This window comes from Artemia sp. Qi Xiang Cuo, chromosome 19 (assembly GCF_049724085.1).
Source record: "Artemia sp. Qi Xiang Cuo chromosome 19, ASM4972408v1, whole genome shotgun sequence".
In the NCBI taxonomy this organism is placed as follows: Eukaryota; Metazoa; Arthropoda; class Branchiopoda; order Anostraca; family Artemiidae; genus Artemia; species Artemia sp. Qi Xiang Cuo.
This window is the reverse complement of record NC_142812.1, coordinates 18,703,018-18,717,547: the sequence shown is the minus strand read 5'-3', so window position 1 is coordinate 18,717,547 and position 14,530 is coordinate 18,703,018. Positions and strand designations below refer to the sequence as shown.

Sequence of the window (14,530 nt, the reverse complement as noted above, 5' to 3'; positions counted from 1 at the left end):
CCTGTTTTTTCTTTCTTTGCTTTGCTTTCGCTCCCGCCTTCGTTCGCAAAGAAGATTTAAGATTGGTTTACCCAGTGAAGAACGCTTCTCAGAACTCACCATCAGCAACAGGTAGGATATAATTTGACTCATTACACAATAATTACATAATAATTAGATGTACTCATTGCATAATAATTGGATATTTTTCATGTTCTTTTTTTTTATTACAAACTTTACGGCAGCAGGTAACAATCTGCCGCTAGTCTTGCCAATTATTTTTTCTAGATAGTTACCAGCTGCGTGATTATTATCCCATTCAACAGGCAAGAATTCTGTACTGACAACTTATTTATATTTGACTTCATAAGGAAAAGTCAAATGGGGTTACATTGACTCTTACCAAAGGCGGTGGAACTTTTGTAAAACTGTGGATGTTTTAGTAATTTTTCTTACAGTTAGGTTGAAAAGAAGAAAACTGATTTGCTCTTTTCCTTTTGATTCCTTAAATACATTCTAAGACCGTACTGGCTTACATTACGTTTGAAAAAAAAAAGAGAAAATATGTAAAAATGTAATTAAAAAACAAGAAAATTAGGAGGATTTTCAGCCAGTAAAAAAAAAAAAAAAAAAAAAACGAAAGTGAAAAGACAAAAGTAGATATTTCGGCAAGGACCTCCTGTAAACCCTCCTCAATGCACAAAATAAAACAAAGTAACCCACAAAAAAAATGATCTTTTGAAGTGAACATCAACAGAAACACTCACCACTCCCAACACAAACACTTTTCTGCTTTGTTAATATTCACTTCAAAAGGTAATTTTTTTTTTGCACTGAGGACGGCTTGGAAGAGGTCCTTGTAGAAATATCTGTTTTTGCCTTTTCGTTTCGTTTTTTCCACTGCCTGACACCCCCCCTCGTGTTCTTGTTGTTGTTTTTTTAAATATTTTTTATATTTCTTCGTCTTGTTGCCAAACCTTTTGATTCTTGGTTTAATTTAAAGTTATCATAACTATTTATTTAACTTTTAGTTGAGAATTCAGGATTCAAGCGTGATTGCATGCAGTGCTTAACACATACAGAGACACACGCATTGCTGCAGGGGTATGTACACGCACATATTTTCTAGCTGTCATAACTACTCACTGAGTGAAACAAAATCCATATATAAGTTTATTAAATGTTGAATTAAAATCAAGTATTTTGCAGTAGGCAGCAAGACATGGCTAATTGTAGAAAAAGCCAAGACAGACAGTCCGATTAATTGAGAGGCAAATCTGGGATAAGCCCTTTTTAAGATTGTATAATAATGATTTCATTTAATTTTTTGATAAATAAGTCTATATATCATCCATCCATGAGTCATTCATAGGGCAAAACTAAGGTAGATAGTCATAGAATTAAGGGATGAAAGATTGGATTGACTTTGGGTTGTTGTGTGACGGACAATGTCCACTGGACTTGTATGCGAAATCTGAGACTGAATTTGGTTGGACTTACAGGTGCGTATTGGCAAGAAATTTAACTTGGGGGGGGGGAGAAAATGCAACGAGTACCCTAATATTATGGAACAATTAAGAATTATAGAAAACCGGAAAAATATTGAAATCTGCAGGGGGAACGAAACTGAAGACCCCATCCTCTCCCCACTGTTCCGTGAATTTGACAACCGCCATAGTTGGGTGACTGCAGGACTCTCGCTTCATTTCTACACGCTAGTACGCTGCCCTTGTCTGCTGCTCTTCTGCATGATAGAAAAGCCCAATACTGGACACGTGGGGAGTTACTCATATAAACTATGCGAATCATATAACACTATCTTTGAAACTGGATTCCGTCTGTTAATTTTTAATACCTTTTATTTTAAAGATGCTCATTCTTTTTTTTTAAACTACTCGAAACCCATGAATTTCCGTGTGTGTCCGAAATAAAGAACCACCAATGAGATTTTTAGCACATGTAAATAAAGAATCAAAAATGTATATGTGCTATTTTCTCAGCGATCACAATTAATCTGATCAGCGAACATATTATTAAGATTTGACTGATTGATAATTCGTTTCCTGCTCATTACTGCACTGCTCACTGCCAGAATTTTTGCCTATCTTTATGTATTTTGAAATCACCGAGAGCTTTTTATATACATAGCCATTGTTGGCCTTTAGGGGCTGCACTTAAAATAAATGATACTTTGGATTCTTTGAAAAAGTAATCTGTCGTTTAACAGTTGTTGTTACTGTCGCCATTAATAGCGTATAGTCCTAATAGCAATAAGTACCTCTGAAATCTGGGGGGGGGGGGCTAACTTTTTTTGTTTTTAATTTTGAGTTTTTTCAATGAGAATGCAAACAAGACCATTTTTCAATGAAAATACTCCAAAAAATGTATTTTTAAAGTCTACAAAAACTTCAAGGGGTGCTACAACCACCCCCCCCCCCACCCCAATTGACACTCTGCTTCGTTCTATTTATACTTAAAAAAGCTGAAGGTGAAAGCTTGTGCTTGGCATATTCCTGGACCTTAATTTTGGTTTATAATCACTTCCTAGGATTTTTAGTGATGTGACCTCACCATGGCTACTTGTGAGAATTTAACGATACCCCAAGATTCACTTGCGAAATATCATAGAATATTAAATTGTATAAATATATATATACATATATATATATATATATATATATATATATATATATATATATATATATATATATATATATATATATATATATATATATATATATATATATATATATTAATAATAATATAAATTACTTTTTAACTATTTTCATCGTAAAATGACTTGAAACTACAAATTCTATCCTTTATATCGCCATAATAAGCAAAAGTGCTAGCATTTTAGTTCTTTATGCATCTATAATACAAAGATGTCTCCTCATTAGAAGTCAGTAGTCAATGGCTGAACAAAAAGTTCCTATTTTCCTATTTCACTTAGTAAAAATATGCAATGACTAACCGCACAAAACATTTCCTAAGTGGCCGCGGTAGATCTTTTTATTAAATGGTCATCGCCCAAAGCTGTGGCTTCTTGAAATGCTCTTTTTAGGTTTAGAGGGGCAGTCAATATAAATTGTTAGATTCGAAATACAGTTTATATATAGTCACCGGCGGAACCAGGGGGGCCGAGGGGGTCTCTGTCCCCCTCCCCTCAGCATTTTTCTGGTGCCCTTCATTCCTTGTTGCTGTTTTTTTCACTTTTCAAAATAAATTTTTCAGTTTGGTCAATAATTTTCACCCTTGTCACATTGACTCTCCCCCCAAGATTTTGCTCTAGATCCACCTCTGTATATAGTTACATATAACTGGGTATTAGTCTGGCAGTCAGAAAAATTGTTCAACTTCATTACTCAATAGACATTTCCTAGCTCACCTAGGAATGTTTATGCAAAGCTGACAAAACACAAGGTGTGTTAATTATATAATTACATAATAATATTAAGATTATATAATAGTTATATTATAGAAAATATATATTACATTAATATAATTTTACAATTATCTTAGTATTATATATTGCTATATTAATAAATGGAATGTTTCACTAAAATTCTGATAACCCAAAGACTGGGCTTATTGATACAGTCCTTTTTGCCAGGTTAACTATATTAATGTACAGTTATAGTATATTAATATTATATGCAATTATATTAACACTGTATGATTATATAAGTATTTCTAATTTATTATATAATAATTGTATAATTGTTGTTATTTAATCCTTTTCATTGACTGGTCTTGTTTCCTTCGCATTTGTGTCATATTCTCTTGTCATATTCTTCTTTTTTTGTGATCTGTCTGTATTGTTAAGTTATTCTTACATTTGTAAAATTTTGTCTCTTTTCTTTTATGGTTTTACTTTTTAAGGCATTTCATTGTTTAGCATGTTACTTCTGTTTCTTTGAAATTTTTAATAATGATAATTTTAAATGAATAAAAATTATAATAATTGAATTAAAAATGATTTATATGAAAGGTATTCAGACATATGCAATTATATTACAATAAAACGGATATCGACATCTACACTGTAAAAACAACCCTATACCACCAAAATTGCTTCTTTTTTTTCTCACCGATTTTGTTTTCTTGAATTTTTACCAAAAGCTATAACTGACATTTTATTAACTGGAAAATTAAGGCTACTCGGTGCCTTAAAAATCCTTTTGCGCGATTCAGCGTCAGCTGACCGTCACCAAGACAAAGGGCCCGTTAACAAATTCCGCCATAGGGCTAGCCATCATCAAAAGTTGGAGAGAATTTGTTGTTTGACTGAAAAGATTGTTACGTCCCTTTTGTTGGTTTTAAGTGTATGCTACCCAAACAAATTAATAGGTTTAAGTGGATTTTAGCCAACAAAGTAAAAGTTTTAATGGACTCTGATAATATTTTGAAGCAACAATACTGAGAAATAATATTAAAGATTACTTTCGACGTCTCCTACTCTCCCTAACCCAAGGCCGTACCCATGATTTTTTTTTGGGAGGGGTTTTACTCAAAGATTTGTTTCGGGGAGGGGGGGGGTACACAATAAAAACTGAAAAAACGCATACAAAATTTGTTTATATCCATTTTTGTTTCGTTTTTACGAGTCAAAAAAAAATTCGGGAGGGGTTCAAACCCCCCTAATCCCCCCTCTGGGTACGGCCTTGCCCTATCCTGATTCCCAGTAAAAGTTAGTCAATGAAGTATTGATGGATCATGCCGCTTAATCGTCAAATCGAGAGAATTATAGTTTCTTATTCTCTCTTTCCAGCTCGAAAACAAGAAGTTCTACGCATGACTGAGCAATTAGTCGAAGCTATTAGCTGTGGAGATTTTGAAAACTACACGTAAGTTGGTGTTCTGAACTGAACTTTACTTTGTCTATTTTATTTTGCAACAGCTATGGAATTGTTGAAAAATACAAATTATTGGTCACGCTCGGGTAAGTGTCAAGCTGACACTTATATGTGAACCCAGTTACCTTTAAATTTCATTTTTTTATACTTTTCTTTTCTTGGGTGTAGTACTAACGTAATTTAGTGCATTGAAGTGTGACAACCAAATCAAGAGATACTATGTAAAACCGTGGAGGCCTCCACTCCGTGTTATCTCTTGTAAAACACCTTTAGTCATTGTTTTCCTCTTCACTTAAAATTAGTCATATTGCTTTTGATATACGTAATTTAGTGCATTGAAGTGTGACAACCAAATCAAGAGATACTATGTAAAACCGTGGAGGCCTCCACTCCGTGTTATCTCTTGTAAAACACCTTTAGTCATTGTTTTCCTCTTCACTTAAAATTAGTCATATTGCTTTTGATATTTGTAATTAGTGGCTTCTTAAACTCAAACATTACAATTTTGACATTGAACTATGTGCATACAGCTCTGTTTTACGGTTGTCTCATAGCCTTATAGTTTTCTCCTTTGACCTGAAAAATCCAAAGTATTCATTTTACTGAAAACTATACATTATTTTGTAATTATAACTGAAGTGGTATTGTATGGTGGGAAGTCGCTTGGGTATTGTATCGCCACAAAGTAAACTAGTCTATGGGATAATGTTTCTCGTGCCATCTTCTAATATACGTGAAGTTCCATATTAGATGGCGGTTGCAGATCAAAACGTTTTCTGACATTTTGCAGCCTTTTCATGTTTTTAACTGAGTTTTAACGGCTTGAAGAAACAAACCAAATCAGGTGAAAGAACTGATATTCAGGTTTGAACTAGCTTTTTAATCATGCGTCGAAACTACGACGTTAAATAGGATAGGGTCAAGTGGACGTTTTCAGGAACATTACGCAAATTTTGTTTTTTCAGTAGGTCGGAAACCTTTTATTTAGTTATCTCTGAGAACTTTAGTTACTCACGTTACTCTTATTGGTAGACTCGTAGTCCTATTTCTATTTTATTCCGTTATTTATTTTTCCTTTTTCTATACTTCTATTCCCTATTTTGAACTTATTATTGTTTGTTTGAATAATAAAGGTTTGATTTTTAAATTTTTTTCTTTTTCATATTATTTAGCTAGGAAAAAATGAATAAACCACTTGATACCTTTTTTATCATTCTAAATATAATAATTGCTTCTGGAGGAAATTCCGTTTCGAGCCCTTAATGGGACTCTAAAGTGTAACTTATTAATCCTGTCAATAGTTTTTAGACTAAGATGTAAAATTAAAAATTAGTTTAAAAATCTCAATTCAATTATTGAATCCATGACTTTTAAATAATATATTCCAAGTTTATTGTTTCATTCCAAAGGCATACACTCTAATTCAATAGGCTAGTTCAATCTAATTCAATAGGCATGTGAATTTAATATTTCCCTAACGTCCGTATTTAAAGGTGCATTTTCTTGTGCAATAACATACCAGTAGCAAATGGAAAAATTGAGAAAAAATGGAAAAACTTGGCCTTCCTTGTATAAAAATGATGGAAAAGAAGCTAAATTACATAATACTTCGATTAAGAAAATTATGAAACTATAGAAAAAAAAATAATTTTTCGAAAGTTGAAAAAAAAAACAAAAAATTAAAAAAGGAAACATACCTTTGCTGATGCAGTTACAAAATACACATATATCTATTTTGTAACAACATCGACATGGATTTGACAAACCACAGTGCTATAAGGAGTTTGATAAACCACGCTGGCATACTGATATTAGTATTTGGTGCACACCTGGGCGGGCTGCGCACCGTACACGTCTCCTTGACTCTATCAGAGCCTTTGAGGGTGAAAGGTGTTCCACGTCAGTTTTCAGCCGCCTAGCTGCCGTTCTTTCATGAGCAGAAGTCAAACAATTCAAATAGCCATCTGGCTTTTGTCACTATGATTGAAAAGGGGTCTTGAAGATTCAAGGCAAAATTATTTATAGCAATGGCACTGCTATGTTGAACTGCATCCAGTGATATCACTTTTGAGCCTCAAAATTTTTATTGCAAACTCAATTGGCTGAGATGACAATTTAAACTCAGGTGCTTGGCTTGCAATATACACGCATACGCATGCATATACATACCATTAATCACACTGGTATAACCACGGTGATATTTTCTACACTTTCTTCTGTTTGTTGCTATTATTTTTGCAGAAGGAAAGGCCATCTGTTATTTTTCAGTTACTTTTTCGTTTGCTTTTGTTAGGTTGCTGCATAGTTTATTGCGCAGAAACCCCGCTCTTTTCTACACACGCAAGGAAAACGTTCAACATTTTAGAACAATATTTTTAATTCATATTGTTTTTAATTAGATTGTTATAAATCAGTGCCTGTGGAATAGATTATTTTTGAATAATTGATTCACGAACAAATGCTATGATTTTAACCAAATTCTAAATCACTTTATAGTAATTGTCACTTATTTTGTGATGACAAAATAAGTTACCTTGGGGGCCCTTTTAAGGACTCAAGATTGACTTTCCCCCAGAAGTGAAATATTATGTTTGGAAACAGCATAAAAAAAGGGATCAAGTGATGTATTCACTTTCTTCCTAGCTAAATTATATGAAAAAGGGAAAAATGTACCGATTTGATTGATAAGCTGAGGCTAGAGGATGTGCTCAGTCCCAAAAATTCATATATTTTACACATGATAGTCGCCAGAGAGGGTCAGAAGGGTGTGATTCCCCCAGCTCCCGCCCCTCCCTGGTAAAAAGGAAGACATTTAAAACTTTGCTGAACAAGGTCACTTTCCCCTTGTCACTAGATCAGTTTAAGATCATTTTCTAATAAAGATATTACTACCTATTTACATATATAGACTGCGTTGATTCATTACCGTTACTTTTATTAATTGTAAATACCCCCCCCCCCCCTGGCAAAATACTTTAGTATATACATTCTTTATAAAAGCTAATATTTCCATCCACCTTTCTGTTCAAAATGTTAGAGAATAGGCTAAATGCTGTTACTACGACCATGTCAAAAATAAAAACAATAAAATTCAATACATTTTATATAACTCTTTTTCTGGTGAGTTGTCTGGTCCTGTTGTGAGTCGTTAGTAGTAGTAGTATTAGCAGTAGTAGTAGTAGTACACAAACACACATAAGTATGTATGTATGTACATATATGTATATATATATTTATATATATATATATATATATATGTATGTATATATATATATATATATATATATATATATATATATATATATATATATATATATATATATATATATATATATATATATATATATATATATATATATAGATTCTCTCTGTCGCTTGTCTTCTAAATACTGGCAATTTGAGCCTTTTCTTGATGTAATGACGTCAAAATGGACCTTAAATTAGAAGCGGTGCCTTTGTAAAATTACATATTATTTTTTTTATTCGACCTTTAACTTTTGCCTCGGCTTGTCCTTTGTCAGTATGAAAGACATATCGCCGAGCCATTGTTTCTTTCAATTGCTCAGGTGGTTGGACCAAAACAATTTCTTTTTCTTCCAACGATTTATCTTGTCCAGGTTTTTAATTTTCAAAGGTATGGAAGGCATTGACAACCATTTTTGTTTCTTTTAATTGTTCAGGAGGTGGGACAAAAACTTCTTTTTCTTTCAACGATTTATCCAGTCTATACTTTGGATCTTCAAAGGTAGGGTAGATATTGATGACCTTATCCATGTCAAAATCCAACCCAATCATCATCGCTATCATTTTCAATTTGTATGGTTCGTTACACCTCGGCTTATCTTTCGTCATTACGAAATACATATCGCTGAGCCTTTATTTTTTTAAACAAAGGTATGGGGCACACGGCAGGCTTCTATATATAAATTCTCACTGTCGCTTGTCATCTAAACGCAGACAAATTGAGCCGTTTATTGGTGTCATGACGTCCAAATGGACCTTAAATTAGAAGTGGTGCCTTTGTAAGTGGTGACTTGTCTTTTGTCATTATGAAAGACATATCGCCGAACCTGTGTTTCTTTTAATTGTTCAGGTTGTGGGACAACTTGTTTTTCTTCCAACGATTTATCCAGTCCATATTTTTGATTTTCAAAGGTATGGTAGGTATTGATGACCTTATCCATGTCAAAATCCCAAACTCAATCACCATCGCTATCATTTTCAATTTTGACACGTTTTGATTCTCGCTGTCTAGGTTGATTTTCATTGACTCGCTGCTCTTCATTTTCATTTTTGACTCCCTTATTTATTTGGTCTCGTATGTCTTCTAACCGCGTGTGTCTTTGCTCTACATTTTCATATTTAACACGCTCAAATTGTTGTTTTCGCATTTATTCTAGCCGCCCGTGTCTTTGCTCTTCAATTTCATTTTTGATACGTTTTTAGATTTTAATTAGTTTAGACAATGTAGCAATGGTCATTAATATAGCTCTCCGTATTGGTATCGTCACAGCTGATAGTCAAATTTTTCATATTTAACGTTTCACCCCGTTCGTTAGTTCAGGTTCTGGGTCAGAAGAATTGGAATTTATTACAGCTGCAGCTACGAAATTATGTTTTTTGGGCCTTTCAGGAAAACCGAGATGGTCCAAGTCTGTTGAGCTTCCGACAGTAAAGCAACGCGCAAAAATGTGGCTGAGCATTTAGATTGCATGTGTACGGCCCCTATATGGGATTGTTTTTGAGTTGAAACGGAGTACTAAACTTAAATATAAAGTTGAGCTGAAAAAAATACCGTGTTATCGGACAATATTTCGCCGGAAATAAGACATCGTGGCAAAATATAATCCGAACTGATGGAAGTTCACCTAGTTCTTCTCTGACTATGGACGATTGAAATTCTTATTACACGTCAGTTTACGGGATCGAAAATCTTACCATAAGCAAATATTATGAAGAGAAGGTTACTAGCTGGCTTGGACGTTTTTCAGGACAGGATTGCGTTGTCGCCATATCCCTGAAACAGGTTAAAACCGCCGTAAGGCAAGCTCTTTCTAAAAGTAAGAACGAGATAGACGCTGGCGACCTTTCAACAAAGCACTTTAAAAACTTACCTGATAGATTCTATTCTCATCTGCAACTTCTTTTCCAGATGTGCGTCGCCAGGGGCATTGTTCCCGACAGTTTCCTAAAAGGAATTATAACTTCGATTGAGAAGAAAGGGAAAAACACCCATGATTGTAAATCTTACAGGCCTATCTTGCATTTTGAGTAAAATATTTGAATATGCTATTTTTCCCGAGCTAGACAATGGACGTTTTGGAGATAACCAGCTTGGATTCCAAAAAGGTGTTGGTTGCCCAGAGGCACATAGACCACTAGCAAACGTGCTAATGAATTCGGAGAGTAAAAAGTCACCTCTTTATGTGTGCACCGTCGATTTGTCGAAAGCGTTTGATAGTATTAATCACATGCAATCTCTTGACGCTCTATTGCACAGCGGCGTAAGTGTGAGTATCGTCAAAACTATAAAATGTTGGTATGCAAATTCAACAGTATCTGCCAAATAGAGATACACAGTTACAGAACCATTTAAAGTCAAAAGAGGCGTGAGGCAAGGCAGTGTTCTTAGTCCTCTCATATTCAAACGTGCAATTTCTCATATTCTGAACCATATCTCTTCATATCTTCTGCTTCACGGAACCGACTTATCTTATATAGCTTACGCCGACGACGTTTTTCTTCTCAGCAGTTCGAAGAGAGACTTGCAAGATAACTTAAACAGACTGCAAAACGAATTTCAGTCAATCGGACTTTTTATTAACATTAAAAAAATACGAGTTTCTAGCTTTCAAAACGGCTAAGGGCGATAGTGTCCCTTGTGAATCATTCAGTCCCTGCTGTGTCAAAATTGAAATACCTCGGGTCAATCTTTTCTTAATTGCTCCACAAAATCAGGAAATCCATTGTGAAGCACACAACCACCGCCATTAAACATGCTTACGAGACTATTGTTCCAAATCGGGGGCGACACTCCCGGAAATCACTTGCTTTTATTTATCGTTCGGTTTTTCAATCTCACGTCAATTACCTTGCATTTGCGGCTTATCTTCGTGTTTAGAGGGACATTACACAAAGCCAATAAGCGCTATTTGAGATACATCAAGTTTTTATTGTCTATTCCCAAGCGGCACCAAAATTCCCATCTTGAAAAGTTTGGAATTATGAATCCAGTCAAAGAATGGTCGAGAATCCGTGAGAAGTCTGTGATAAAAGTGATACTGAATAGACGACGTTTTTCTGCAATAATAACATAGGCGTTTCTTTTTATTGGTGTATTTAGTTTTTTCCTTTTATTTTTCCTTGCTCCACTATAATCTTTTGTAGATGGTGGGTAAATAAATCATTATATATATATATATATATATATATATATATATATATATATATATATATATATATACCCATTTTTCATTTAAATCAATTAAAATGGTTGAAGGGCGTTGCCAAACCTAACTAATAGCTTTGCTTGTTTATTTTTATGATTCAACGTGGCAACACTGAGGAAAATCTTGTACTATCGTAAAATTCCATAATTTAATACAATAAAAGAAAAATGTTAGAAAAGTGTAGTTTTCAAGTATGAATAGACCTAAAACGGGCCCGGGAGGGGGGGGGTTATTTTGATGCTCTTGGTATTCTAATATACATCTTTCTCTTGATCGCGTATTTTCGTTTATTTTGTTAAGCGTTCCATGGTATACCTGTAGCATCGAAGATTTTTTTTTTTTTTTTTCACTGGTCTTATAAATTTCCACTGTCATATATTTTGGATTGGGAAAGAAATTCACTAATTCTCAATGAAAGAACATGTTGTTGTTGTTTTTTGGGGTGGGGGGGGGTATGCCTGCAAATACTTTATCTAGAGGATATCATAGGTTCAAAGCAGTCATCTTATGGCCCTAATTATTTCCGTAGAAGACTGGCCTTTTCGAACATTATCTGAGTGAACAACCCCCTAAGTACCATATTTTTTAGTATGGTGAGAGGGCAATATATTCTTGTGTCTTTATTTTTATATTTTTATTATATATTCATTATATATACATTGGTTTATATTCTAGGAAGTTATGTGATCCTCATTTGACTGCTTTTGAACCTGAAGCACTTGGTAACCTGGTCCAGGGAATGGAATTTCACAAATTCTACTTTGACAATGGTAATACACCAACTGGTTTCCTTATATTTTAATATGTATGTTAATATTAGTATATGATGTATAATCTTTGATATATTAATTTAGAACAGTGGTGTATAATTGTTTGATCCTTTTGCGAGATTTTTTCTTCAGAGTTGGGGACAATAAGGAGTCAGAAAACCAAAATATAGAATTTTTCTTCCAGCATTGGAATGAATTGGGATTTCCAGAATTGAAATATCCTCGGAGCAATTTTAGGGGTACAGAATGGCCCCTAGTCGCATCCCCTTTGTTGTTGTTGTTGTTTGTTTTCTCTCATTCAGTTGAAATGTTAAAATAAGAAATTGGTATTTTCTGAGCCTCAAGTTGTCCTTGCAAAAACAAATGAAAATGAATCGGAGTTAAAACAAATTGAAACAGTAACTAATGCAATTCGGATTGTATAACCAATATTTGAGGTACCTTGGAAATTTCTCTAAAATTTCCTTGGAATAAAACATAAAAAGCCTGCTTGAAAGACATAAAATTCGTCAATGCCCTATGAACCAAATTAATATAGGTGAATCTTTTTTTTGTTAAGTTTAAATTTCAGATTTCTTGTTTTTTTCGTTTTTTATTTGTTTGTTTTTTTATGCATGGCTGGAAGTGTTATTCTTTTATTATTCTCGGTGTTTATTTTTATTTTTCACTTATAATTGAACTCTAAAGTAAAAAAAAAAAAAAAAAAAAAAAAAAAAAAAAAAAAAAAAAAACTGGTTTCGCTGGTTGAATGGTTTACTAATTTCTTCTTTTTTTCTTTTTAAATGATCATCCAATGTGGTCTTAGGAATTTTTTCAGATTTTACTAGAGAGCGATTACTCTCACAGGGATCGATGATCCTCCCAAATGTATTGTATGTATTTAGCCTAAAAAGGCGTACGTATATTATTAATATCCGATTGCAAAAAAGCTTATTTCCATATTGGTTCTTCTTTTGTATTTTTGTCATTCCAATTTTATACAGTAACTTATTTCTTAATCTGTGATACGTGGAACATTCGTTCTTCATGAAGTTTCTTTAGATGTTCGGTAAGCACAATCAAAAAATGCTTTTAAGGAAAAATCGGTAAAATATAAAATAAACGGTATATTGATTACAATCACCTAAATGTTATTGATTCTATCATGCTTTGTTATCACCTTACTGCAAATCCTAATGAATAGAAAAAGGCCGACTTATTCTAGACCGAGTGGGGTATACATCGCTCCTATTTACGACTCCACCTTTCTTCGATTCATAAGAACATAGTCAATAAGTGATCCAGTAATCAAATAATGTGATTGATATTTTCTAAGAAATCTGAGATAATGAACTTCCCAACCCGCTAAGATTTTCGTAGTGAATGAGTTTTTGGGCCATGGAGCTGCTATATTTTCGTATATGAGTGGGAATGCCGAAAACTTCCTACTATGGCTATTTAGCAATAAACGGAAGTGACTTAACGCCAAAACATACACGCTGTTGACTCTCATAGAATTTCATCAAAAGTAACCTGCTCTAATGTCGACATAGGGCTGACCCTTTTGAGGAGGGGGGTGAGATACTTTCTGCTGAGGGGTGGTAAAAACATGAAAAGTGGACATTCCACGCCAATTTTTTACAGTTTTTTCTGGAAGGAGGGGGTGTATCTGGGCCATGTTCAAGGTAGACCCCCACTCCTCTCCCCCAGTGAAGTTACTAAATCAATGATATACGAATAATAGAATCATTTGTTTGAATCCTCATGAAGTCTGTAAAGATTACCTGCGTTTAACTGTTAGTTGACCATTTTTTTCCAATGAAGTAAAAATTAATTATGGTGTTATTTGTGAAATATTGTGTTAAATCTTCTTGTAGATTTTTGTCAATCTAAAAAATGAAAACAAATCAACAAAAACCAACACATGTGACTGAGCAACCTAGTTCAAGAATAAATTCTCAATAATTTATTCTGGTGGTCCTCATATATTTTTAATGTGTAGATTAGCCCCCCCCCTCTCTCTCTCCCTCTCTCTCTCTTCTCTCCTCTCTCCTCTCTCTCTCACACAATTCCAGAGTGATTAAGTTTGTCCCAGTTTTAGGAAAAAATTGCAAAGCAGTGAATACCCTCATTTTAAATCCGCACGTCCATCTACTTGGAGAAGATGCTGCTTGCATAGCTTATGTCAGGCTGACTCAATTTATTGACAAGTAAGTTACCTTTTATTGACAAGTAACTATTATTGGTCCTTATTGACAAATAAGTTGAATTTTTGTCAACAAGCAACTATTATTGACGTTTATTGACAAGTAAGTTACCTTTTATTGACAAGTAACTATTATTGGTCCTTATTGACAAATAAGTTGAATTTTTGTCAACAAGCAACTATTATTGACGTTTATTGACAAGTAAGAAAAGAATATTATAACTTATTCTTTAAACGAGTAACAGAGAAATTGTGGCTATTTCAAATATCATAAACAGTTTCCTTCATTTT

General features: G+C 33.8%; 1 protein-coding gene across 7 annotated transcripts in view; it reads left to right on the top strand.

Annotated features, from left to right (window-relative positions):
* CaMKII (Calcium/calmodulin-dependent protein kinase II) overlaps window positions 1-14,530 on the top strand; it is a 234,429-nt gene that overhangs the window by 201,882 nt on the left and 18,017 nt on the right. For 3 of the 7 annotated variants that reach the window (XM_089105592.1, XM_089105595.1, XM_089105591.1), the window contains 4 exons: window positions 52-111; window positions 4,751-4,826; window positions 11,960-12,054; window positions 14,129-14,243. In XM_089105592.1, the coding sequence (XP_088961718.1) occupies window positions 52-111; window positions 4,751-4,826; window positions 11,960-12,054; window positions 14,129-14,243 (346 nt within the window). The remainder of the gene's footprint in view (window positions 1-51; window positions 112-4,750; window positions 4,827-11,959; window positions 12,055-14,128; window positions 14,244-14,530) is intronic. The other 4 variants (XM_089105596.1, XM_089105593.1, XM_089105594.1 and 1 more) reach the window with 3 other exon arrangements.